Below are 27,615 nucleotides of genomic sequence, written 5' to 3'. Positions count from 1 at the left end.
CTGAGGTGGAAGCAGTCCTCAGGCCTCAGCGTGGATGGTCCCTGAGTGGGGGTTAAGGGATGAGTAGGCGGCTGGGGAAGGGTACACAGGCGTGTTACCTGAACATGCGTGCAAAGGCCACTGGGTTGGTCACTTCAAAATGGTTGGGCTGAATGTTAAAAAAAAAAAAAAAAAAGACACTGAAACAAAGCACCCCCATGGCTGGGTGGAGATGGGGACACAAGATGGGCCACAGCCACCGTGAAGCAGGCCTGCAGGGGGCCCCCGTGAGGGCAGGTGCTGGGAGGTACAGGGGCAGGAGCGTCCCCAGGCGGGCTGAGCTCCACGCAGACACTGCTCCCCGAAGCCCACCCGGCCAAGGGAGGCAGGCATCTGAAGTCAAGGGCTACAGCTCTGTACCCAGGGCCACCCCTCACCCAGGGAACAGGCCTGGGCCAGTGTCTTAACATCAGTCACAAAATGATGCCAAGGACGCTTACAGTAAGGAGTCGTTGCTGCAGGGATTTTGGGGGTGTCCCCCAAGCGTGGCCCCCAGAAATGCACACTGCCGCGTGAGAGCAGCACACCCATCTCCCCCGGCCTGGACGGGACAGCAGCAGCACAGGGGCTCCTGGGGCCTCCGGGGAAGCGTGACCACTGCGTCCCGAGGGCCAGGGAGCGGAGCCGGCCACAGGCCTGCGTAAAGGCCCCGGAAAACACCATGGCCGAGCGCCAGCAGCGCCGGGGCGCCCAAGGCGGGGCAGCAGGAAGGTGCCGGGGGGACAGAGTGTTGTGGGGCACAGCCTACGGTGAGGAAGTGGGGAGAAGAGAGAAGCAGCTCCCCCGCACGGGAGGTGGCAGCGGCAGTCCCGAGGAGCCCCACCGGGACGGCCTCGGCCTGGCTGCAAGCCACCAGGTGTCGCGGCTTTCTTCGCAGGATATGGTACGGCCGGGGGAGCGCCGGGTATTCGAGGGGACATGCACGCGGGCTCATACCAACGTCCAGACAAAATATTCTCATTCTGAACCAGCAGGGTTTAAGCCGGGCTGCACGTGTGACGGGGATCCGCGCAACCCTGGACTGAGACTTTGGACGGCGGTTCCCGGTGGCTGCTCCCCGTTCCTCACCCTAGGGCATGTGTCCACGTGATGGGCGCTGTGAACCGGAGTAAACAAAACTGGGGTGGGGGGGCGACGACTTGGTGTGCATGAGTGCAGCAGAGTGGGTCTCCTTCCAACAGAGAGAGGGAGACTTCAGGGAGCGATCCTCCTCGGGCCAGTGTCACCCTGTCCTCCTCGGCCGTCCATGTGGTCATGACCAGAGACGCTGCTCCCAGGCCCTCCCATCCCACAGAAACGTTTGCGTATCAAATATTTCAGTGTGGTTTCACTAGTTTGCCTTAATTTTATTTAGGGCTCAAATGAACACTGACCAACCGTATTCCTAAATCATTTATTTTCACTTTCCCCAACTTAGATTTGGCTGCCAAGCCACACATCCAGTCACGACACACCAGTCTATTTTCACTTGGTCTCGCCATCCTTTATTCACTCAGATGCTCCAACGTGTCAATCTGGTAAAATCCATTTCTCAGCCAATGACCACCCTACACAAGAACGGGAAGGTAAAGGGACCCATACAACCCTTTCTCCTCCTTAATCATTAGCTCACTAGTTTTTGGCAAACCATGTCCTTTGCCAAGCAGCGCACTTCCGTATGAAATGGAGCAGGGCCCCTCCCGGACCTCCATGCCGTCACCGGCACCCCTGGAGCAGACCCGACCTGCAGGCACCCGCACTCGGGGGTGCTTCCCGGCAACCCAAGGGCTTCTGGCCAGCTGGGAATACACTTGCGGATCCCGCAAGCTGAAGCAGCAGCTCTGCTGCTGTGTCTCCGCGTCATGTCACAAGTCAGCATGTCTGTGCGACAGCGTGTTCCCTGATTTTGCTTCCTTGGTCCCAAGCACAGAGTTAACAAATTCCATAGGGTCTGGTCAAGTGAGCGTGTCTGCAAACATGTGACGAATTTCATCTTCAGTGACGAGTCACGTGATGGTGTACCTCACTTCTTGACCACAATCTGACACGACTATAATGAAGATCATAATTTTTAATTGAAATTTTAGTCAACATACAGTGCAATCTTGGTTTCTTCCACAAGGTGGTCACTTTCCTACTTTTGTAGGCTTGCAGTTTTGTCCTCTCAGACCTCTGACTGATTTCTTGGGTGTTCAGAAGGATTTGGTAAGTATCTAGCTGTGTTCGAGGGGCAAAGATGAGCTCAGGGCCCCCTGACTGCTCTGCCATCTTAACACCTCGTGGTCATAATTTTGTTTTATACCAGGTTATTTTTAAAGATCCACACCCTTCTCTTACTTAGATGTGGTAGCGTGAAGCACTTGTGAGGCATCCGCTGTACTCCAGCTTCAGCTGGTAACGTCCACATGCAAATGAGACATTTGGGGGCGGAAGGACGAGAACAGTCACGTCAGGCATCCATGCCTGAGACCTCACTGTGCTAATTAGTGGCAATTTATTTTTTTGAACAGGTTTAGTCTTGTGAATTTTGAGGACATTCTGCATTTTTTAAAAAAATGTAAATATCTGTACAAATTAAATCTATTCCTGGAACAGAGAAAAGGACTGGACAAACTGAAGGAATCTGGCTAAATCTGTAGTTAATAGCATTATATATCAACATTTGTTACTGCTCGGATATGTGCCCTGTATCTACACTGCAGGAGGTGGGCGGGGGCTATGGAAAGTCTCTGTACCACCTTTCCATTTCTCCTGTAAATCTGAAGTTATTTCAAAATTAAAAACTTACAAAATCTGAATCTGTATTAAATACAACACACATAAAGGGACTATAAAGGCCTTATGGATTCAGGAAATGGGTAAGAGGAATCTGAAAGCCTGAAATCTTCAGAATTTTCTAAAACAGGGCAGCCCTGGTGGCCCAGCGGTTTAGCGCTGCCTTCAGCCCGGGGTATGATCCTGGAGACCCGGGATCGAGTCCTGCACTGGGCTCCCTGCATGGAGCCTGCTTCTCCCTCTGCCTGTGTCTCTGCCTCTCTCTCTCTCTGTCGAGAATAAATTAAAAAAAAAATAATAAAAAAAAGAATTTTCTAAAACAAATTGCCATGAAGAACTCAAAAAGTTAAGCATGCAGCTTATAAAAGTCAGAAAAGTTGAAATACTAATTTTGATTCAGCAAAACTCTTGAAAAATTCATAATACAAATGACTTACTCTTCTATTATAAATTATTTTTGGAAAACTAATGTCCTGAAGCCCTAAAGGCATATAGTCCACTTTAACAATTTTTTTAATTTAATGAACTGTTTTTAACTACGTCCTATTTTTTTTTTGTTAAAAATTTATTTTATTTATTCATGAGACATAGGCAGAGGGAGAAGCAGGCTCCCCACAGGGAACCTGATGTGGGACTCGATCCCAGGACCCCAGGATCATGCCCTGAGCCAAAGGCAGATGCTTAACCCCTGAGCCACCCAGGCGTCCCTGTTCTGCTTTATTTTTAAAATAAACTTTTTAAAAGTAAGCTCCATGTCCAATGTAGGACTCGAACTCACAACTCCAAGACCAGAGTCCCATGCTCTTCGGACTGAGCCAGCCAGGCACCCCTCAAAATAAGTTTTTAAATGCTTCTAGAAAAAAAATGATAATTCGTCATGCAATTTCATAACACGTTAGCTATTTTCGACATCAAAAGCAAATTTTAGGTAACCAGTAAGAAATGATAGAGAATATTAACAAAATGTGTTCTACTTGGAAGCACTTGATACATGACTAGACATTAAATTGGAGTTAAAGATGAGGGTAATAACCACACGTACCTTTACTTCAGCAGGGCAGCTGGGAAGATGACGTGAGAGCCGAGGGAACGGAGGACCACGCGTGTGCATGCGGAGACCTCACGCCACAGACAGAGGTGGTGGCTAAGCAGCGCTGGGTCTCCTACGCTGGACCCCTCGAGGCAGCCAGAGACTCCTCCAGATTCACTCTCAGAAGAATCCCCCAGGCTCCCTCCAGAGGGAGCCACACAGACGGTGCTAGAATGGACCTCCAGGCGCCCTGAAAGGCCGTCAACATTCCACGGATGATGCACTGACCAGCAATGCTGAGGGTGCCGCCTGTGGCACCCCGCTTGGCAGCAGGCCCAGAGGAGCCCCTGGAGGCCCTCTGACCAAAGACAGCAGACTTGGACCGTCAGAGTTCACATAACGAGACCGTGTTTAATGAACACCAAAGTTGGTGCTATAGCAGAGGGCTGTGGGGGTTCAGGGCGGGGGCAAGGGTGGCAGTGGTCGGGGTGGGGGGGTGGCGAGCATATTACCGCCTCTCAGCACCTCTGTCCCTTACTAGGGACTCACACTGTCCCCCTTGGAGCCTCTGGACAGTCCCTGGGGACAGCAGAGCAGGATGACTGGCCCCATGTTACAGGTGGAGAAACAAAGTTCCCGGCAGATTCCAGGCCTGCCTGAAGCCACAAGGACCCCTGGTCCTTCCTCCTGTAACACAGTGGCCTGGCTCAGAGGAGACTGGAAGAGTGGGCAGGAGAGGGCCAATGCCCCACAGCAAGAGCAAGCAGGATGGAGATGGCAGAGGCACAGTGCCCGGGGCCACCAAGGGCCGCAGCCGCGTGGGGATCAGGCTGGTGGGCGGGACCCCTGGCACCTGTGGCTCGAGCTGCCACAGGCCCACAGGGCTGCTCGGGTGGCTGTCGGCTTCCCCTCCTCCCCCCAGTGCCCAGGCCCTCAGGACCAGCTGAGGGAGGTCACGTGGTGGGAGGCTGCTCCCCAAGTCTTCACGGGGCACCTACAGTCTACAGGGCCTGTGTGGGGCCAGGCTGGGTAGGGCAAAGGGGGGAGGTGGCAGCACAAGAAAGCCATGCTGTACGCCAACGACAGGGCTGAGAGAGGGCTGTAGGGGGGTGTGCGGCGAAGGAGCTGCATGGGAGGGGCCAGGGAGGAGGCAGGTTGCACGTGCTGACAGACGAAGACAGGGGTGCCACGCTGAGGAGTCTGGGTGGGATCCTGGGGCCACTGCAGGGGAGGAGGAGGCCCCCAGCAGACAGGAGGAGAGCTAGGAAATGTGGACTTCCCCGGGCAAGTCCTTGGAAATGGAGCTGGCTGGGGTGGGGTCTGTGGCAGAGGGCCCCTCCCTGGGCCATTCTGGGCCGCCTCTTTGGGACTGAGCCTGCTGGGAGGCCCAGCAGAAGCCCCAGGCTCTGGAACACCAGGACACATGATGTCCCCTCAGGCCCTTCCTCATACTGGTGCTTGACCCTCCCTCGGGAGGGGCCCAAAGCTCAGCACAAATCCTGCCCTCCCCTCTTTCACCCTGTGGTTCTGAGAGGCGGCCACAGGCTCTGGCCAGCAGGGGGAGGCGTCAGGACCCTGTGGGGGTGGGCGGGGACAGGGCCAAGGAACCGCACCCACTCAGGAGCAGCCCCCCAGGTGCGGTGTGGTGTCTTCCGATCCACCAGCCACAGGACCCAGGGCGGCTCAGGGCTCTGCTCCAGAGCTATGCTAAGACACACCAGCAGGGGGTGCCACGGACCCACACTTGGTGGAAGGTTCCTTCTGCTGTCAGGTCCCCACCCCCACACCAAGGGACTGAGACTCAGGGGCTGCAAGATGCGGCCCCTCCTAGGCCTTGGGCGCAGGAGTCCTCCAGAGCCCCGAACAGGCGAGTCCCAGCCCAGCTAGAGGCAGCAGCAAGTCTGAGCCGGTCTGAGCAGGGACACCCACCCCCCCCAGCTGAGGTCCCAGCAGCCCCTGCCCGGCCCCCCACCAGAGCACCCCCACGCTGCCCACCGCAGAGCAGGGGGGGGGTTTCATCTACTGCCTCTCCCCTGAAGAGGGGGTCTGGCCACTGCCTCACCCCCCACTGCACGGTGGCAGCCCAGTCACCAACTGCGCAGGCGCATCACTGGGTGTCAGGGTCCTGGAAGCCCCAGGCCTCCACAGCAGCGATGAGGAAGTTCTCAGAGCAGAGGGGCTGGTTGTTGAAAGTGTCGCAGTGGCCGGTGCGGCCCCGGTTCAGGTCCCCGTCGATGTAGAGTGCCTGGCCACCGCCTCCACCTGGGGGAGGCTCAGGTCAGGCCGGCTGCCCTCTGTCCACTCTGCTCCTGCTCCTGAGCATCTGCTCTTGGAGGGAGCAAGCCTCACAGCTGGCCCTGCCCTGGTCCTGCCAGAGACTTCTCCAAAACCACAGGGCTGACCCTCAGTCTCCTCAAGCCCCCCTGGCCAGGGTCCCCACCATACAGCCACCTGTCCCTACGCCCACCCCCGTGCCTGCTCCAGCCTCCACACTCCCAGTTCTCTTGTCTGCCTGTCCCTTGGGGAGGCACCTGCTACACGGGAACTCCGGCGCCCCACAACCCTGCGCCCATCTCCCAGGCTAAGTGACCAAGGGCAGGCAGGGAGGTGCTCACCTATGATGAGGCAGTCGTTGCCTCCAGCCATGAACATGGACTCAGTCTTGGAGGGCAGATTGAAGTGACGTGTGGCCAGGAAGGGTGAGAGGCGATCTGCAGGGTCTGAGGACATGGGGCGGCAGGGAGGGGATGGGGCAGCGACGGCCTCCAAGGACACCGGCTTGGTCAGCTCCGGGTGTTTGATGACCACCCACTCATAGCGCTGGACCTCAGGCTGCAGCTGAGGGCAAAAGGGCAGTGTGAGTCCCAAGCACACAGTCCCCCGTGGGCCCTCCTGCCCACCCACTGCCCCCCGTCTTCGTCAGCGCCAGGCCCTGTGCCGGGGCCGGGGAGACGTGGCACAGGGCGGAGAAGGCTGGCTGCCTGCTCTTGCACGGTTTGGTCTGATGGTCACAAACAAGAAGCCAACGGGGCGGGGGGGGAGGCTGCAGTGTGACCACCCCAGCAGACTCACCCTAAACACGAAGCACTCTCCGGTCCCAAAGAAGCCCACTTTGCCTCCAAACTTGTTTCTCTCACTCCAGTCTGTTGACAGGTAAGCCCCACACACCTGGGGAGAAAGGTCATGAGGCTGCACCCCGCCTACTTGTGGGAACACCCCTTGCTTGTTGCTGGGGGGCGGTGGTACAGTCACAGCTGGGGGGCACTGTTGGCACTGCCACACCGCCCCCCCCTCCAACCAGAGGGCCAGAGGTGGCCAGTGGTGTGAGGAGGTCAGAGTCTGGAAGGCAAGGGGTGGGCAGTGAGGGTGGGTGGGCGGCCGCCTCGGCCAGCACCGGCTTATTTGGGATACTTTTGTTTCCCTCCTTGGCCCTCAAGCACGGGAAGGAGCCCACGTCCACACTCAGCCATCAACCCCAAGGATGCCCCTCACAGAGAAGCTTCCAAGAGATGACCCTGTTCTAGAATGTTCCCCAACGCCATCAGCCAGCAAAGCACGAGATTCCCTCAGACTCAGTCCTCTGAGTGGCTGCAGGCTTTGCCCTAAGTGTCTGACCATGAGTCACCTGCTAGAATGCAGACACGGGATTCCCATGGGTGCAGGCTTGGGGGCCAAGGAACAGAGAGCCTCTACCGGGGAAGCACGCGCCCTTGGGTTGGGGGCACCTGGGTTCTAGCCCTCATGGACGCCTCAGGGCACTTCCCAGGTGACAGCCCCTGCAGACAGAGGACGCCCTGAAAACCACCTGTCAGGGTGGAGGCAGGGGCAGATGGCAGGGCGGCAGGCAGTGCTCCCTGAAGCCAGGCCCTGTGGTCTCAGGCGGATTCGGGGCTTAGAGCCCCAGGGGGACAGGGTGGGGGTCACAAGGGGAGGCTGGACTCACCCATGTGAGTGGACGAAGCCTGGGTGGAGGTTTCAGGGCAGCACCCACCCTCCCCGAAGCTCATCAGAGGCAAGGACCTCTCCTTACCTCCTTTTGTGTGGTCTTAATGAGCAAGAGGGTGGGTTCGTGTCCTTCACACTGGAAATAGAACCTGGGGGCAAAGATCACACATGCCAGCCTTACTACCTCCTTTGTGCCACCTCTGGCCACAGCATCTGGTGCCCACAGCATCCGAGATGCCCGGCCACCTGCGGTAGATGGGCCTGGGGACCAGGCATGACGGCCAAGGAGCTTCTCAGCCAAGATGAAGCCCAGACCAGGCAGCCTGGGGCCCAAGCCGTCAGCTACGCCAGGACCGTTGGCCCTGGTGTGAGGTGGGGGAAGGCGCAGGGCAGAGTCCTCAGAAGGCATAGCCATGTGCCAGGTGCTTCAGGGACACAAGACCAGAGGAACAGGTCCCTGCCCTAGGAAAGCCTGGAACGTGCCCAGGAGCCTGAGCCTCTGAGGGACACGCAACACTGGGAAGTGCATGAGGAGCCCTGACGTCACACTGCGGTGGCACTGAGTGTCCAGGACTCGCATGGTATCCCTGGTGGTCCTGCCTGGCCCATCCCTCAGCGGGCCTCCCATGGAGCACAGAGGTGGGGAGCAGGGGAGTGTATCTCTAGCTATGCCAACACACTCATGGGCCGCAGACAGTGCCCGCCGTGAGGGCTGGGGCAGCTCTCCCAAAGTCACCTCTGTGGGGCCACCTGGGACACAAGCCAGAAACTTCTGAGGCTACCTGCCATCTAAGGCTAGACTGGAGATACCTGGCAGAATTGCCTCGGCAGGCGGTACGCCTTGAGGGGGCCCTTCCACAATACCGTGGACCCACCTGCGGACGAGGCAAGTTGAGGCTGGGGAGTAACGCCCCAAGGCCTACCGCCACAGGTCCCCTGTCCTAGGACTCTGTTAACTCCTAGGTGGGCATCTGCCTCCTGCATGGTCACAACACCTATGCGGGAGCCTGGAGCTGTGCTGGGTATCCAGGGCAAGGACCCCTCAGGTTTGGGTGGCCTGGGAATGAGAGAAGTCCAGGAGGAGGGGCTCTCAATTCCGGGGCCCCCAGGGGGGAGGCAGGGCCTTGCCCAGGTGTATCTGAGGGCCAGTCACCAGCCAGCAGAATATTCTGGGAGGCCCCACAGCCCACTCTGTCCTCCCATACTGCAGGCCCTTAGAGTCCAGGCCCTGGGGCCTCAGGAGGGCAGGGCCCAGCCCCGTTGGGCTCCCGGGTGTTACCTGGTGAGGCTATACCCATGCTGCAGGGAGGAGAAGAGCAGGAGGGGCTGGCAGAGGGCGAAGCGTTCGGGGACCCACGACCAGATGTCCCTCATCTCCTTCACACTGACAATCTCTGAGTGGAAGTTCTCTGCGTGCACGGCCAGGTGCACAAACTGCCTGGGGAAAGCGGGGGTGGGGGGTCAGAGCACAGCCGGGACCCCAGCCCTGACCAAGCCCCCCTCCCCCACCAGGGATGCAGAGCCTCTTGTGTAAGCTAAGCCCGCAGGGGGCTTCTCACCTATTTAAGAAACGGGATGGTGCTGACCCCTGGAGCCCCACTCCCATGGGTACAGAGGGGAGAGCACCCAGCCTGGGTCGCGACACAAGCGCTTTTCTCTAATCAACCGGGACAGAGAGCGAGCCAGCTCTGCCAAGACAAGGCTTCAGAGCCAGCCGAGCACTGAGAGACAGTACACATGAGGCAGTGGAGCAGACAGACAGGGCCTGGACATCAGCCAGGCTTCAAGGTGGCACTGCCCAAGCCAGAGCGAGTGGCCAGGCCCCGCGACAGCCAGGCTGGAGGAGGGACAGAAGCCAGGCATGGAGATGTGGTTTCTAGACCTACCTTTTAGAAAGTGAAACACTGAAAAACGGGAGGAAGCAACGGACACAGAGAAGACAGAGAAAAATAAAACAGACAAGGAGAGGTTAGTGGGAGGTACCGATGGCCGGGACGCAACTGCCTGCGGCCCCGGAGAAAGGCCTCTGTGCCTACAGCCTGCTCAGGCCGAGACGGCGTTCGGACGCTCGCCGGGTGCTATGCTCGGGGCGGACAGCGTACGCAGCAGTCACAGGGACAGCAGCAAGGGAGCCCAGGGCTGGGAGTGACCCGCGGCAGTCAGCCTGGCCACTGCAGACCCTCTGACCCCATGGTCGGTGTCTGGCTTCCGTCTTAGCCACGGCCTTGTCCCCGAGGGCACGACCCTGCGCCTTCTGCAGCCACAGCTGCCTGAAACGGCCGGGGCCAGGGCCACAGGGCCCCTTCTCCCCTCCCGTGATTTTCTGTCCAGGCAGGGCTGGCGGGCGGGCGGGCAGGCGAGGGTGGGCGACCAAGAGGCTGGCAGGACAAGTTCAGGCCCCAACACCCAGGATGTGCCCCACCCCAGCTCTACCCAACGTGGGCCCCTCAGAGCAGCCCAGGGCAGGCCACACCCAAGGCCCTGAGGGGCCTGCCTACCTCTTCTGCTTGACGGTGATGCCTTTCTGCTTCAGAGCCTTCTCGTTGGCCATCTGCAGGAGCTGGATCTCCTTGCGGGAGAAGAGGCGGATGGCGAATGCCTTCTCCAGCAGCTTCTCCGGAGACACGGTCTTGGCGATGTCCCTGACGAAGGCACGAATGTCCTGCTTCACGCTGTCTGACTCGAGCGGCTGCCCAGCTCTGACCTTGTGAAAGAACTTGAGGATGGCCAGCGCCACGCGGTACAGCACCTTGTACCCCTCCACAAGGAAGACATCGAAGACGCGAGCGAAGTAGCTGAGGGGCAGCTCCCCAAACAGCCAGCGCTGCCAGTCTGCGTACACCTGCAGGACGTCCTCGGACACGGCCACCATCAGCTTGTGGGCCGCCTGGCAGTACTTGTTCACAAGGTCCCCAAACGTCATGCAGGACGACTCAAAGGCCAGGAAGCTCTGATCTACAAGCTTCCTGCTGGGGTCATTGCAGGCCAGGATGCGGCAGGCATTCTCGAAGCACTGGGCCTCGTCCGTGCTGTAGTGGAGCAGCAGAGCCACGACTGCGGGCAGCGCGGGGCAGAAGGACACGTCGGGGAACTGGTTGGCGATGCACAGCAGGATCTTCCGCACGGCACCCTCGCCCCGGGTGTTCAGGCAGTAGCTGGGCACCTGCGTGTTGTCCACGAACTCGGGCAAGGGCAGGCTGGTGCCGCTGTGCTTGCCCACAATCTTGCCCACGATGTCGCTGTACACGCTGGCATCCGGCGTGACGGTTCGGCAGGGGATGTCGCGGATCAGGCGCTGGTACACCTTGCCCCGCAGGGCATAGCTGCGGGCCCAGTAGCCCTGGCGAGCCAGCTGCTTCAGCTCCGCCAGTTCCGTACAGCTCAGCTCTTTGGGGCCCTGGTCCTGCACGGCAGCGTCCATCTTGTCTCTGTCCACGAAGCAGTTGTACCCCGGGGGGTCCATGGTGCAGGCCTCGGCACCCTGGGGGCGAGTCCTAGGCTGCCAGGAAGGGCACGGAGCCACTCAATCCCCAACCCCCTCTCCGAGGCTTCGCGGTTAACCTGTGTGCCATCCCATATCCTGTCGGATTAAAGATCATGCTTAATACGTGCAGGCGAAGGGTCATGTCTTAAAGAGCATGCTTTTGTTTCATCTTTCTATAAAGTATTAGAAGGGCTTCCATTTCAGATAAGTTGTTATTTTGAGAATTCACTATGAGCTCTGGAGTAGAACTTCTTTCCACAGGGCAGGTACTGGAGTAGGTCACACACACTGAGTACTCAGAGGCTGGGGCTGAGTTCCCAGAAGGGCTAGGCCAGCCTTCCCCCACCCAACCTGGGCCACCAACCATGGCCCCCCCCCAGCCCCCCCACCCCCGGGCCACCAGCCTCCCCACCCCAGGCTGCCAACCATCCCCCTGGGCTGCCAACCTCCCCCACCCGAGCTGCCAACCACCCCCCTGGGCCACCAGTCACCCCCCACCCAGGCTGCCAACCACCCCCCTGGGCCACCAGCCACCCCCCACCAGGCTGCCAACCACCACCCTAGGCCACCAGTCTCCCCTATCCGGGCCGCCAACCACCCCCCCGGGCTGCCAACCTCCACCACCCAGGCCACCAACCACCCCCCTGGGCCATCAGCCTCCCCCCACCTGGGCCGCCAGCCCCCCTCCCAGCCCCTCACACCCACGGGCCACCAGACCACGGCACCCCAGCAAGTCCAGAGACACTCAGTTTCCGCTCCCTGAGGCTTTGGGCCTTCACGGCTGTGCGTGCTGCACCCCACCGTGTTCCTGCTCTGCCCCACTATCTCCTGGGTCAGAAGCCAGCGGCCAGCCCTTAACTCTCTAGAGATATCAGCTAAGATTCAGGGAGAGAAGAATCACTGCTGGGGAGTAGACGTAAGAGCTGAGAAATAAATGGAAGGTGTCGGAGCTTCAACACTAACGTGTTTCTGGGTCCAAGTGAGACACAGGTATTGGGGGATCCGGTGCCATCCCTCCATCATGGGCAACCACTGAGATCCAGGCAGACATGACAAAACAGGTACGACGTGCAACCTGAGACTCTCCGGCTGATGGGTCACCGCATGTGGACGGTAAGACAGGAGTCTACCGTTCAGGATGCCACAACTTGACGTCTGTCTTTGCCAAAGGCTACCGCTCCGGCACAAAAATGCCACGTCTGCCCACGTACCTCGGACCAGCCTTTCCGCCCGAGATGGAACAAGTGTCCAGAGGTCTCAGGCTCTGCTTCAGAAGGTGTCACTGAACGACCAGACAGTTGCAATTTCTCCTGCATCTATAACATTCATCTGAAAACATAAAAAGGAAGTTGAACCTTAAGGATGCAGAGCAGAAATGAAAGAATCAGTGAGAGGGTGGCTTGAGAAAGTGCCTTCATACGGTGTGGTTTCTTTCATTGTGGTAAAATATGCATAAGACTAGCCATTTTAACCATTTTTCAGTGCATGGTTCTGAGACATTAAGTGTGTTCACACGGTTGTGCAGCCCTCACCACCATTAGTCCCCAAATCTTGTTCTTCTCCCCCAGTTGAAACTCCACCTCCATTCAACAAGGACGCCCCCTCTGCAGCCCCTGGCGTCCACCCTTTTACTCTCTATGAATGGGACGCCTCTAAGGGCCTCAGAGAAGTGGAATCATGCACACTCATCACTTTGTGTCTGGCTTATCTGAGCACAGCATCCTCAAGGTTCATCTAGGTTCATAGTATGTATCAATTTTTTTTAATTTAAGACTATTTTTTATTCTTTATTCTTTCTTTTTTTTTTAAGATTTGATTTTTTAAGTAACATCTACCCCAACATTGGCCTGGAACTCACAACCCCAAGATCAAGAGTTGCACACTCTACTGACTGAGCCACCCAGGCGTCCCTACAGCAGTTTCAAGTTCACAGGAAAATGGAGAGTAAGGTACAGAGATTTCTCACACCCCTTGCCCCCACACATCCACAGATGCCCCTGTGGTCAGCACTGCTCACCAGAGGGGGACATCTGCCACAGCAGCTCAGCCTGCATTAACACATCATCATGACCTGAAATCTGTAGAGTAACTCAGGTTCACTCTAGATGTACATTCCAGGAGTCTGGACAAACGTAGGATGACATCCCCTCACAACAGGACCATATAGAGTATTTCCACTGCCCTACAATACCTCTGTGCTCCACCTGTCCATTCTGCACCCCCGTCAGAATTTCATTCCCTTTTTTTTTTAAGATTTTATTTATTTATTCATTAAGGGTACAGAGAGAGGCAGAGACACAGGCAGAGGGAGAAGCAGGCTCCACGCATGGAGCCCAATGTGGGACTCGATCCGATCCCGGGACTCTGGGATCACGCCCTGAGCTGAAGGCAGATGCTAAACTGCTAAGCCACCCAGGCGTCAATTGATACCGCTCTTATAGGAGCTTCCTCATAGAGAAGATTAACTAAAATAAAGGTTTTGTGACAACATCCACATAACATGTCCCACCAGCAATGCCTCACCCACAGCAGGACCCGGCCTACTGCTGGGCTGGAGCCTTCCTTTTCAGAAGAAAGTAAGTCTTGGGCACCTGGGTGGCTCAGTCAGTTAAATGTTGGCCTTCAGCTCAGGTTATCATCCTGGGGTCCTGGGATTGAGCCCCGTGTCAGGGTCCCTGCTCAGTAGGGAGTCCGCTTCTCCTTCTGCCTCTAGCCCCACGATTCATGTGCCCCACTCTCATGCTCTCTCAAATAAATGAATAAAATCTTAAGAGAAAGTCTTTTTTTTTAAAGATTTTATTGATTTATTTATTCATGAGACACAGAGAGAGAGAGAGAGAAGCAGAGACACAGGCAGAGGGAGAAGCAGTCTCCATGCAGAGAGCCCAATGTGGGACTCAATCCCGGGACTCCAGAATCACGCCCTGAGCTGAAGGCAGGCGCTAAACCGCTAAGCCACTCAGGTGTCCCTGAAGAAAAGAAGTCTTAATGGAGCCAGTGTATTTGCTCTATCCTGAGTGGGAAAGTAGCCACGGCCCCCTCTTCCCCAGGCCCTATGGCTGCTCCCAGAGCCATATCCAGAGCTATGCCCAGGCTGCGTCCACAGCCCCCATGTGCAAATTACCTATAGGTTTGTGGGGTTTTCAGTTTTGTTTTTTTTTTTTTAATTTTACATGATCTCTACCCCTAACGTAGGACTCAAACTCACAACCTGGAGATCAAGAATCACACGCTCTCCGGACTGAGCCAGGCAGGTGTTGGACTTAGAGGGTTTAAACCCTTCATTCCGGGCTCTGGGCCCACTAACCTCTGAAGGGGACCCCAGGCCCATCCTGTGTGCATGAACAGCAGCAAATTATCAGGGCAGTAAACATGTTTATAAGCAGAACAAGAGCTGGGCAGGACAGCACCAATCCTCACTCAACCGGGCTCACGTTCGGGTGGAATATTAAACTAGAAACTCCAAAAACGATTATCGCACTTTGCAAAGTTCCGTCAGAAGGGCCTCCAGGGAGAAGCAGACAAACAGTTTCATTTGCTGCAACAAGTAGCTCAGGGACACGCCGGACTCCGAGGGAGTCGAAGGCAAGGGCATGTTCGGGAGACCCCAAAGGAGCTCCCTGGACCCGCACAGGTGTCCTCTAGTCCCCACCCCAAGAGGGAGCGCAGCATTTCTGAGGCCAGGCACTCAAGGCTTGCAGTGACCGCCTCAGGCGTCTATAAAACCAGATCCAGGGCGGTTTTCTTACCTGTCATTGTCATTTTTAAATAGGAACTCATAATCACAAAATGGTCAAATAACACAAAATCATGGAATAGAAGTGTCGAGTCCCGTTTCAGTCCCTCACCCCAATCCCACTCCACCTTCCACGTAAAGATGATCGCTGCTCACATTTTAGTGCATATCCCACAAGGCCTCTTCCCCAGATCTACACACACACTCATTCACCATTAAGTGGGACTGTTAAGCTCCCTACTGGGAAGGACAAGTCAGGGGGCAGGAAACACAGCAAACATAAGATAATCAAGGTTGAAGCTCCTGCCCTGGAGCTAAGTTTTGGAGCTGACGGTCTGTCTCCCCAGATATCCCCCCTGCAGCTCGCAGCTGCCACACCACACTGCCCACCTGAGCCCCATGCAGCAAATGGGCCTCACCCGCTCCACCTCCACACCTGGGGGTTGGGGTGAAGGGAGGCAGCAGCGAATGCAGGAGATGACCTAGGGTTCAGCCAGTCAGGCCTGGCTTCCAAGCCAGTTTTGTCACTTGTTTGCCTGAACCTCACATAAGCCTGCCTCTTCCCCAAAGGGCAGGTGCCTGCGTATAAAACGGAGCTGATAAATACAACCCACCGCATGGGTGGTGGCCCTCATGCAACACCTGCGGGGTGAGCTCACACTCCAGGCTCACTGGCTGGGGGCTCAAGTGGCACCTGGCAGGCAAGCACCGCCCCCCCCCCCCACTGCTCTCTCTCTCACTTCTCCTTATCCACGCTCTGGCAACTTGCCAGCCGGGCTCTGCCAACAAGTGCCCCGGAAAACCATTTTCCTTGGGCCTCCCGATGGGGAGGGAGGGAGGAAATGATTTTTTTATCACAAATGTTGCACTCACCTAAAGGCCACCCTCCTCCCCAACCTGTCTCAGGTTCACTGCAGAGGAACAGGATGGGGGCAAGGCTGGTTTTTGGAGGGGACACCTCTCCACCACCCTGGGGGCTCCCAGAATTTGGAATGTAGGGAGATACTTGGTATGTTCTGTCCTCAGCTCTGGGCCTTGCCTACAATTCTGGGAAAATTGAAAAAAATTCTACTCGATCTCCTTTCAGACTCACCAGAGGTACACTGATGATTTCAGAGAGCCGGGGCCACAGCACACCTGGTGGGTGACAACTACTTCACTAGGCTAATCAGAGTGGACCTCTCTCAATTTGAGCTCCAGTGACAAGAAGGAAGCGGCCAAGAGAGCTGAGGAAAGGTTACTCTGGACAGTGAGAAGAACAGGTGCAAAGGCCCTACGGCAGGAACAGGCTGGTGTGCTTCCAGGAAGAGACGGGCATCCAGAATGGCCAGAGCATAGCAAGCCAGGGAACAAGCAGCAGAGACACCAGGGGCCAGCTCATGCACCGGGAGGAGTGTAGATTTTCTTCTAGGTACAGCCGGAAGCAGGGAAGGGATGTGATCCAATGAATGTGCTTAAAAGCCAATTGTTAGGAGGATTAATGAAGACTGTTTATAGAAAGCGCCCAGGCTCGCCTGGCACGCAGGCTGCTCAGACGTCCCCAGGGCTTCTCGTTCTGCACAGGGTCCCCTGGCCTGGTACGGGCTCAGGGACATTTGGGGAGTGACAGAGACCTGCTGGGTCATCTCACTTTACCAGTCCTGCAGAGGGGCCCCCAGCACGGCCCCCTCTGGTGGGAGAGGTTCTCCCACAGGTCCACCAGAGTCCCTTGCTTTCTCTTTAGGAGCAGTCCCTCCAAATGGCCTCCTCAGCAGACCTGCTTCCCCTGCTCCTGTAAGCCCCTCCAGTGACCCTCTCAAGCACTGTGCCTGTCTCGAGGGTTCAGGCCACCTACAGACAGTTATTCTTGAGCAAAAATAAAACAGAACTCTAGGAGCCCCTAGGTGGTGCAGTCAGCTGGGCACCTGACTCTTAGTTTCGGCTCAGGCCGTGACCTCAGGGGAGTCTGCTAGAGTTTCTCTCCCCTCGCTCTGCCCCCTCCCGGAGAATACTTCCTAAAATAAATAAATCTTAAAAAACAAACAAACACACAACTCTAAGTGGAAATGAGTGACCCCTATTTCACCCAGTGTTATCTTGCTATACTGGCAACAACTCAGTCCGGATCCTCTTCCCGTCACGCTGACCACTGTGCCCTCTGGCCACTGCCCTGGGTATGCCCAAGGCAAGTTTACATCAGGCCTGGGTGATGGGGGGATGCTCCCCACAGGCCCCAGCCTTGCTTGCTGTGTTCTGGCCATTCTTCCTCTGTCTCTAGGGAGGAAGCTCCTACGAGGAGCCACTTCCCTGGGTGCACCCCATGAGAGTTCCTCTCAACCTCAACTCTGCCCTCCAGACCTCCAAGAAGGTCCCGGCCCGCAGTGCAGGAGCCCAGGCGCCCCGAACCTGCCGGTTCTCCTCCATCAGGTGTACAGGGCCCCTGCCTGCAGGAGCAGGGTGAGAGGAGAGGGCCCACAGACCGCCTGCTGGGACAGCAGGGCAGGAGATGCCCAGGAGCAAGCAGCTGGCACCACCTGCTCAAGCGGGACCCCTCCTCCCCCATCCTCAGGGACGGCTGAGCACAAAGCCCACAGCTGCTGGCTGCCCTAGCTCCTGTAATTCTAAGGACAAGTCAACGATGCAGAGACAGCTCCACTTTATAGGTTAGAGCACCAAGTACAGAGGGCACCCACGAGTCCCCAGCACACGGAGAACCCGCTCAGGTCTGTCAGCCTGTGGGGCATGCACGGCGACCCCTGCTGCACCCACGACCCTTCTCTCACGTCAGGAGCACAGGCCACCTGGACGGTCAGCCCCACCCAAGCTCTCTCCTCAGCCTGGGCAGGGCTGGCTTCCTAGAGCCGCACTGCTGTCCCAAAACATGGCCCAGGGTCCGCTGAGTCATGACACCTCTGCATTTCTCACCTCTTACGTGGGGAACGTGATTTTCTCAAACTCTTGGATGTGAATCTCACTTTCCTGTGACAAACGCAGACACACGAATGAAGTCTGGGTGATTCCGTCTCAACCACCCACCAACACTGGGGCCTGTGCGTCCCTTCCAGGCCATGCCTCCCCGGGGCCCGGCATACCACCACGGCTCCCCTTGCCCCAGACAAACTTCATTTGACAAACTTCTGTTGAGATACCTCTTGTGTGCCACGAGAGGCCAGGAAGGGCAACGGGAGACTACCAAGGCAAAGCGTGGACGTCACTTGAGCACAGCAAAGGTACCCTGGGTGTACAAAGACGGCGAGCCGGCCAGGTGCAGGAGTGTCAACGGGCACAGCAAGCTGGGGAGCCTGCGGCAGCTGGTGCCAAGGGGCTGGAGCTGGGACAGGAGGGGGCTGTGGCCTTGTGTGCCAGCTGCACTAGGAGAAGAGACACCCCCACACAAGAGGGAGCACAAGGAGAGTGAATCTAAGCAGAAGCTGGCACGATCAGACCCACATTTTAGAAAAATCGCCCTGGCGGCCGAGAAAGGAGGGCAAGGTCCAGGGAGAAGGCATGAGGAGGGGTGGTATGTGGCCACCCAGTGAGGATGAAGAGGACCCAACAGTGGGGGCAGACACGCGAGCAGGGAACAGAGAATCTGGCTCAAGGCAGGGGCGGGGTTGGCAGAGCAGAGGTTTTACTCCACGTGGGCGTATGAGGTGCCTCTTAAAGCAAGGATGCCTCTCAGGCAAATGTCAGAGCAGTTTAGGTTGGAGGCAGGTCCTGCCCAGATGCCAACAGTGCTGGCTCCTGGACTTCTCTGCCACCTGTCAGCCTCCTGGAGGGCACGTGTGTGTGCACACACACACATGCCCTGCATGCCACCAAAGGGCCAACTGTGGTTCCACGGGGCAAGAGGCAGCTCTGTGCAGAGGGAGGAAGGCCCGCACGGGGATCCTGACCCAGTCCTACTGGCGGCGTCCCCACCCCCAGCCGCAGAACAGCTCACGGCCCAGGGCTGGGCCTGCTGCACCTTAGTCACCAAGCACAGGACGGGGAGGCTGTGCTGCGGGGGTCAGCAGCTCTGTCTCAGCATTTCCTCTGCGTTCTGAGCAATCCTCCATCTGTTCAGGGAGCAGGACCGGCACACAAGGGACCGAGAGGAAGGTGGTGGCAGCCCCAGCCGGGTGCGTGTGCACATGTTGTGCGTGCACGCAGAACAGCAGGACAAGTGACATGCCTGGTTCTGGGCCTGCAGAGCTCCAGGGGACAGAAAAGTGTCCCCCTGCCAGGCAGTGTCCCCATGTGGAAGGCATGGATTTTCACTCTCCAGGTGGCCCCTCAGCCTCGGAGACCACCAGCGTCCCTCAGGGTGGAGCCTGTGGAAAGGCAGGGGGACAGTAGAACGAGGCGTCCCTTGACGACATCTACTTGGCATCAGAGACAGGCATGTGGAGGTGACGCCACCCCACTCCAGCCCACCCTTGGGCATGCGGGTGAGAAAGGCACGCTTGCTGCCCAGCGGAGGCGCTCGGAGTGCCGAGGCCCCGGGGCAGTGGGCCAGGCGGGAAAGACAACGTGCGCGGAAGGGAGAGCTCAGCTCACGGGCGCTCGGGTACAGGCAGGCCCAGTGGAGCGGCCTGGAGGACGGGCTCCAGTCCACGGCAGGCGCGGCTTCCAGGGAGGAGGCGGAAGGAGGCGGGGGGCCGGGAGATGCCCCTGAGGCCATCTGGCTTCGACAGTCAGAAGGGGCAGGGATGGGCCTGAGCGCATTCCAAGGCAGGTGGTGACCACCCACTCCCATGACTCCGGAACCTTCTTCTCAAGTCTGAGTCAAATCGGACTTCCTCATGAGGCCCAGTCTTCCACGCATCTGTGGGGAGGCTGGGAGAATGCCCCCAGGAATCTGCTGGAGGCCACGGGGACAGAGCTGGAGGTCACCGTGTGGAACCCGCGTGGGGATATCCACCTCCCCACCTGCACCCTCAGCTGTAGGATGACACGTGGTTCTGCTGGGGCTGGGGGAGATGGTGCCACAGGCTGGGGTGACCAGTCACTGACCCCCAATGCCCTTACTGTGCTGTCCTTTCACCCACCTCTCCCCCTCCCCCTCTTCTGCTCTGGAATCTGTGACACAGAGCACCCACCTCCTCATCCTCTCTCCAAATGTGCCCTTTGTCCTTCTGGTCAGACAGCAGGGGGCTCCCCTGGGCCCTAACCCCCCATATCGGCTCTCCCCAGGCTTTGCACCCCTTCTATCTAAGCTCTCCCTGGAACCCATCCCCCTTTCCCCATACAATGCCCCTCCTCTATCTGGGCTCTCCCGGACCCTGTCCCCCCTCTATCACTAGTGCTCTCCCTGCACTCTGCCCCCCTCTATCTGTGCTCTCCCTGGACCCTGCCCACCCCCAATCTGGGGTTTCCCCAGATCCTGTCCCCTGTCCCCCTCTATCTGTGCTCTCCCTGGACTCTGCCCCCCTCTATCTGTGCTCTCCCTGGACCCTGACCACTCCCCCCATCTGGGCTCTCCCTGGTCCCCATCCCCCCTCTATCTGTGCTCTCCCTGGACTCTGCCCCCCTCTATCTGTGCTCTCCCTGGACTCTGCCCCCCTCTATCTGTGCTCCTCCTGGACCCTGCCCACTCCCCCATCTGGACTCTCCCCAGATCCCGTCCCCTGTCCCCCTCTATCTGGGCTCTCCCCGGATCCCGTCCCCCCTCTATCTGTGCTCTCCCTGGACCCTGCCAGTCCAGGGTCCTTGTTTCCTATCCCCTCATCCCTGCAGGGCAATTTGAGGCAGGGTGGGCAGCCTTGGCTTGATGCTCCCCAACTCTAGAAGCCTTTACATCTCTATCACTTTGTTCACCTCCCAGTCAGCTCTGAAACTGCCAGAGATGGTGTGTCACGAACAACCCACTGGCTTGTGATCCCATCCGAGAGCTCCTCACGGTCCTCTCCCCTCCTCCCACAGTCGTGACTCCATCTCCCCCTACCCAGCGGCCCCTACTCCCTCGCCCACTCAGCCTAGACCCGCCTGCCAAGCCCCTCCCGCCCTCCTGCCTCTGCCAGCAGGCACAGCCCCGGGGAAGCAGCCTGCACAACTTCTCTGGGCCTGCAGACAACTGCCGAGCTGCCCTCAGAGCTGCCTGGCCCGCATCCTCTCTCCTTGAGCACACCCCCACCGGGACAGCCTCACACCCACCTGTGCACTTGCCCCGTCCACCTGGCCCTGCGTCCGCATCTCCCCCGGAGCCTGGATCTCCGTTCCCCCACACACAGCGTTCCCTCTCTGCTCTGAGAACCCATGGGCCGCTCCAGCTCTGTTGCTCTTTTTTCTTTCCTTCCCAGCGGGGTGCACCCACCTCCCCCCTTGCAGGGACACCCTTGGGCCCTTATCTCCCTGAAACATGCAGGGGTAACCCCCCTGCTCTCAGCTCCCCTCTCCCTAGGGCTCCCTCCTGCCTCTGTCCTCCACCCTCCCCTGTGCCTGTCTCCTCACCCCTTGGCTGCCACGCCATTCCTGCCCTCATCACTCCACGTGTCTCTTAAATGAGGCTTTTGCAGGGGTCCCCGTTCTTCTCAGCCTAAAATCCTCTTGTGAACTCAGGTCCTGTAACCTCCAACTGCTCTCCTGAGCGACTCCCCTGCTATGTTCACTCCACAGGACCCACACGGCTCTGGGCTGCACCTGACAGCCTGCCCTTCAGGATCTGGCTCTTGGTGCCACCCTCTCTGGATGTCCACTGTTGAGGAGGCCAAGGCAGGAGACACCAATCTGCTTCACTCCTCGGCCCACACGCCCCCTCCTTTGCCTGCCTTCCTGACCCCCCAGGCAGGGTTGCAGGTGCCCTCACTGGGACCCCTCCTCGTGCAAAACGGTTTTAACTCTTGAGACACTGTTATGAGGCCCTGCATCTGAGTCCAGCCCTTCTCCTGCCCCAGGAGTTTGGAGCTCAGGTGCTCCCATCACACCCAGTGTACTTGGGAAGGAGGAAACAAGAGAAAGAAACACGAAGACTCAGAAAAATCCCAAACCACTTTAGCCTAAGAGGAAAATTTAATTCTAAATAATAACAACAGGAACGTTTGCCAACTTGTTCTAAGTATGTGACCTTCCCAGCAGGCATCTTCGCATAACGGGAGGGCAGGCTGTGCCCTGCCTCAACCCTGAAGCAGAACACAGGGATTTTTCAAAGATTAATGGCAACTGGCACTCCACGGCAACTAGCAGGCAGCCAGTTACTGGGGAACTGGACAGTGGCCCTTAGCTGGTGGCGCCCGATAAAGGGCACGTGCCAGGGACAAGGGGTGTAACCATTAATGAGGCTTTACTCACAGCACAGCTAGCTGGCCTATCTGCCTGTCTCCAGGCAGAAGTTCAAATACAGGTCTCACCAATGGCACCTGAGCCCAGGGCATGAGACCTGGAACTGGTCCCTGTTAGCCACTCAAAACAGTTCCCTATGTCCCTCTGTTGGGTCAAACCCCTGTCCCCCAGCCTGGTCTGGTCTGCCCACAAGCAGGGGCTAAGGCTGCACTGGGGCTCTGCTAATGAAGAATCTTTATCTTCTGGGCAAAAAAGGGTCCTCCCAACAGCAGGTCTGGGAAAATGGCCCCCGGGGCACATGATAAATCAGCTAGCTGCACGGCACAGGAACGGGAGAAGGGAACTCGCCTGTTAGCACCATCAGAATTCTGACCAGTCTGAATTCCAAGCAAGGTGCCTGTGACGGGTGTGCCACAGAAGGCTGGGCACAGAGGAGGTTCTCAACAAGTATTTTTAGACCTGACAACAAAACTGGGGCAAGAGGGAGTCTTGCAGGTATAATCATTTTAATAGGCATTCGAAACACTTCCTTGGCACCAGCATACCAAGTGCTGGAAAATAGACACAAGCTGTCAACGCGCTTTGGCTGCCTGTGGGCACATGAATGGACTGACCACGCCAACCCAGGTGCAGGTGTGAAGACAGGAAATCACAGGGTGTCAGGGGCCCCAGCTGGGTCCCAGGGTACGAGGAGGCCCTGGCCCAGGAGGCAGAAGTGACAGCATGGCACAGAACAGGGCCTTAGTAGACACAGCCGCTCAGGGGCCGGCAAGCCCTGCAGTCTTTAAGAGGGCAGGCCAGTGATTATCATTCATGGTGCAGAAGACAAAACAGTACCATGGTCCAGCCGGCACAGCCCCCAAAAAGCCAAAGGGCCTAACACTGAGGCGGGGCATTCACTCCCGTGTGCTCGGCGGTGAGGAGGGACAGCCCCAAAGGGCAGCGAAAGATGCTCGAGGCAGGAGTAATTAATGCATATACCTGGATCTTTCTAAGGCCAGTAGTTCTACCAAGGTGGGGAGGCTAGAACAATCCTTGCTGGAAAAGGAATTACTGAAGATCATTAGAGAACCCGGGGAAAATGATACAAGGAAATGCTGAGGGGACAGCACGTGGAGGGAAGCTTTGGTGGGAGCAGATAAGGAGCTACATTTAGAATACTACACAGCAAGGCGTTTATTGGTAACAGAATCGCCCATAGGTAAGCAACCCTCACTGTGTGCATACCCAATTAAAACTGTGTAACAATTAGGCAGACACAGTTTCAGATAATGGGAAATAAGCCAAGCCATGTAGACTGTGTTCTCAACCACCTATAAAAGGAGAGAGCAAGCTTGGGTAGGCTGGAGGGAGAAACCATGACTGCTCACACGTGACCCTTGCCAGCAGGTCCTTGTGCAATACGTGGGGCAGGCAGATAAGGTCATGCAACCCAGGCAAGGGGACACAATCACCACAAGACAGAACGAGATCTTGTTTCAGGTGCCCTAAGTGAGGAGCATGTTCCATCAGAGACAAAGATAACTTCTAACAGTCCATGGTGCACTTATCCGAAGGCCGCACCAGCCCTGTGGGGCCTGGTGCCTGAGGGCAGATAGGAGCTCCTTTTGCAACACGGGCCCTTCCTCATCCTCTCCCTGCTCTGCCCCCGGGTGTGAGAAGACAACAGGAGAGAGCACCACACATTCGGCTCTGCATCAAGAGTCCTCCCAAGGTCCTGCTTGCTGTGGATGTTGATGTACCACACAGAAACTGGGGTCCTAGAGGTAGAGCAAGGGGAGCTTGAGAATTCCAAGACTTTGAATCAATCTCTGGGTCTGAAAAACACTTTTTTTCAGAGATCTAACTGTAAGAATGCTCTGAGAGGACCAACCCTCAGCCTAGAGGGAAACAGGGTCCTTTGAGATGATCGACAATCTGGAAGTTTCCTAAAAGGCACACAGACCTATGAGACAGGAGGGGCCCTGGAATCACCTGATTTTGCACCTTTAGTATCTTACATTTTGCTGTTTAACCAACAGGGGCCCTATGACAGAGATAAAAAGCCCACCATCCTGCCCCCCAACCCCAAAGGCAAGGGCTTATTAATCAGACATCCACTACCTCACCCACCCTCTGTTGTATGGACATAAAACATCAGGGGCCTCCAGGTTTCTCTTGCTGGCTCCGTACACTCCTCTGGGGAGGCCCACCCGTCCCTGTGGCTTCAGCACCACAGGAAGGAGTCCCCCAAACGCTCTTGAGCCAGGATGTTTTCCCTGGCTCTAGACCAACATACATCCGCCTACCATCAGGAAACCTTACCGACCCTCAGCTCAGCATCTCCAACAGAAAGTCATCACCTGCCCCCAAGGCAGCTTCTTTCCGGCACCCTGTGTGTGTGACATGGCACTGCCAACTGCTGTCACCCAATCTTGGAGTGTTCCCCATGCCTTTCTCCCCGCCCCTTCCCCTCCTGGCAGCCACTTGTCTCAGGGTCCTGCTACAACTTGCACATACCCCCAGCACCTTTTTCTGTGCTGGGCCTACATCTCACTAGGTAGACTTCAGTGGCCCCTTGACAGTTCCAACTTGGTTCAGGCCTTCACCCCTCAACGTGCCTACCGCTGCCCAGTCACCCATGGTCTGGGTGATCTGGTCAGTACCCACAAAGCTGAGATCTGTCAGGGGCTTCCCAGGGCTCTCAGGGTAAAATTCAAACCTGGGCCTGGAACTCAAGCCTCCTTCCCCACCTGCCACCAGCCTCGCTCCTGCTGACCGCCAGAGTTTCCCAAGGTGCTTCCTGCAACGGCATCGTGCGGGGTAGCCGTGCCTTCCTTCCTTTGCACGCACAGGCAAGGTCCCTCTGCCCAGAAGGCTCTTTCTCTCACGTGGTCTTGCCACATCTATTCCTTCTTCAAAATTTAGCTCAAGCCCTTCTCAGGAGTCCTTACCGAAGGCCCGCAGAAGGTTCCTGCTTGCTTCCTGCAGCAAACTGTCCACCTCTCAAGGCAGGCGGTGCCACAGCGCACTGTGAGCTAAGGGCAGAGGCTCCTGCAGCTCTGCAGCCACATGACACCTGTGCTGGGCCTCCGTGTGTGAAATCAAGCAGGATTTTGATAAACTTGTGTTGAAAGCATAATGAAAGTCACTGAATAAAGAATTTAAGTGTATTCTTAATAAAATGCCTGAGGTTGTTTTTTTTCCCTTTGATATTACTTTGATATTATCTCCACTTGGAAAGGGACACTTGAAACAGCCACTGAAATTTCTGCCTTGCATTGAAAAGGGCTTCTTTCTTCCATGAGCAGAGTTGTCATAACAGGAAAGGTATGCTTCAACAGGTAAAACATTGAACAGGGTAAACGTTAAGTGCTTTTTTATAACCTGCCTCATTGTTCTTATATACTTTAAATCTGAAACCAACTAAAAGCGGACACTTAGGGGATCCCTGGGTGGCGCAGGGGTTTGGCGCCTGCCTTTGGCCCAGGGCGCGATCCTGGAGACCCGGGATCGAATCCCACGTCAGGCTCCCGGTGCATGGAGCCTGCTTCTCCCTCTGCCTGTGTCTCTGCCTCTCTCTCTCTCTCTCTCTCTGTGACTATCATAAATAATAATAAAAAAAAAAGCGGACACTTAAATACGTCTTCTGAGGTTGGCTCAGTCTGTAACTAGAATTAGAAGCAACACCGTGTGCCCAAGGTCACTGGGCCTGCTGGACAGTCCTGGCAGGTGCGGTGAGGCCCACCTGCAGGTGAACTTGCAGACTCGGGAGGTGAATTTTATTACTGTTATGAAAAGCCTGCGCAGATGACGCCTACGTTCCCCGAAAGTCACCCTTCACCCACATGAAAACCACTGCACTAGCTTGAGCACTTTGGTTCATTCCAGCGGTCATTGAGACAGCACCCCTTGGCTACTCCAGGCCAGGCAGAGGGGAGCAAAGATGGACGGGACGTGCCTCTCTCCCTGCTCCCAGGCAGACAAGCTTCTAAACAGAGCACATGCTACCCGATAAGTACTTCACATAAAGGCTTTATCTGACGGCTGAGATTAGTTGAGGACCAACCCTCAGAACAAAAGCAATTGCATGTGGAGGTTACAGGACTGGCCAGGAATAACTGCAAAACCTTCGTGAGATTTCTTAATCGTTTTTTATCTGGGTTTGTTTCTTGCTGCCTGTATCCCTTTCAATGACCAAAACCTGCATCCTTGTCTCCAGAACAATTAAGCAAACACTTACAGGTGTCTGCTATGTGCCAGGGATAGACAGTGAAGATGGACCCCTCGCCTTCAAGTGGAGGAAACAGCTACATCTGTGCAATAATGGGTTTGGGGTTTTTTTGTTTGTTTGTTTTTCAATCGCCTGGAAGTCCCCCGCTCGCTCCTGAGCAAACACACACGATGAACACCACCTTCGAGTGCCCCTATTGGCCCTGAAAGGCAGACAGACACCTGACCAGGGATAGGAACCTGGGGAAATACTGGAACACCAGCATCTCGACCATGCTGGTCACTTGGCCCACCGCTATCCTCACAGCCTCCCTGTGCCCCCCTATAGCCCAGGGGGCTCTCAGGCAACCTCTGCCCTTTAATGCCAGCCCCATGGGTGGTGATCCAGGAGACCCACAGTGCCTGCTCCTGTGCTGAGTGAGGTCATCAATGAAAACATGGGGCCGGGCCCCCAGCACCCCCCGCGAAGGAAAACCAGGACCTGGCGCAGCCCGTCCCCGACCTCCAGCTGTGCTTGCTCAAGGCTGGGAAAGCACGGAGAGGGCCCGGGGCCCTGCGGAAATGCTTCCTGCTGCCGGCGGGGCCTGGAGGACGGCTGCCCCAGCTCAGCACACGGGCTCAGCACACGCCGGGCGCTCCGAGGCTGGTCACAGGCACCGGGGCGGCGGGGGGCGGCCGTGTCACCCCGGGAGGGACGCGGTGGCGGGTCGTCAAGCGCAGGACGTTATCAGAGAAGTGGCTGCAATTTCGAGCCCAGAAGAGGATTTCCTACCCCGCAGAGCCGGAAAGTGCCCCGAGAGCAGTGACACGGGAGCAGCTCCTTCCGTCGCTTGGCCCGGGGCCAGCCGCCGCTCGCCGCCGCTCGGGGTGCCGGCCCTGTCCCGGGTGGGCTCCCGCCGCGGGCTCGCCCCGCCCGGCGCTCGGTCCCGGTCCCGGGGGGGGCGGGGGGCCGGAGGGCGGACGGGCTCCGGACCCCCGCGCCGACCCCGCGCCGACCCCTGCGCCCCCGCGTCCCCTCCCTCCGCGCGCGCCCGCCGCGGGGACAGCCGGCGACCCGGCCCCGCGCCCGGCCGTCACGCCCCCGCCCGCCGCGCCGCGCCCGCCGCGCCCGCCGCGCCCGCCGCGCACCCACCTCCGCCTGCCGCGCCGCTCCCTCAGCTCGCCGTGCGACCGAGC

General features: G+C 57.4%; 1 protein-coding gene across 4 annotated transcripts; it reads right to left on the bottom strand.

The window, feature by feature from the left end:
• Positions 1-1,418: 1,418 nt before the first annotated feature.
• Positions 1,419-27,615, bottom strand: TBC1D24 (TBC1 domain family member 24). Of its 4 annotated transcripts, XR_008666548.1 has the most exons (10): positions 27,572-27,615; positions 12,464-12,581; positions 10,267-11,348; positions 9,655-9,672; positions 9,048-9,206; positions 7,854-7,917; positions 6,896-6,991; positions 6,439-6,661; positions 3,836-6,085; positions 1,419-2,068 (listed from the first exon to the last, which is right to left on the bottom strand). XR_008666548.1 is itself a non-coding variant. In XM_055341392.1 (9 exons), the coding sequence occupies exons 3-9, from the start codon at positions 11,229-11,231 to the stop codon at positions 5,931-5,933; spliced, it is 1,680 nt and encodes a 559-aa protein (XP_055197367.1). In that variant the 5' UTR covers positions 11,232-11,348; positions 12,464-12,581; positions 27,572-27,615; the 3' UTR covers positions 1,419-5,930. The 4 variants fall into 4 exon arrangements, 3 of the variants coding, with proteins under 3 accessions (XP_055197367.1, XP_055197368.1, XP_055197369.1); XM_055341392.1 differs by having other exon boundaries at positions 1,419-6,085; XM_055341393.1 differs by lacking the exon at positions 9,655-9,672 and having other exon boundaries at positions 1,419-6,085.

Source organism: Nyctereutes procyonoides, unplaced genomic scaffold (genome assembly GCF_905146905.1).
Source record: "Nyctereutes procyonoides isolate TBG_1078 unplaced genomic scaffold, NYPRO_anot_genome, whole genome shotgun sequence".
Taxonomy (NCBI): Eukaryota; Metazoa; Chordata; class Mammalia; order Carnivora; family Canidae; genus Nyctereutes; species Nyctereutes procyonoides.
Note: the sequence above shows the minus strand (reverse complement) of the source record. Positions and strands in the feature narration are given on the sequence as shown.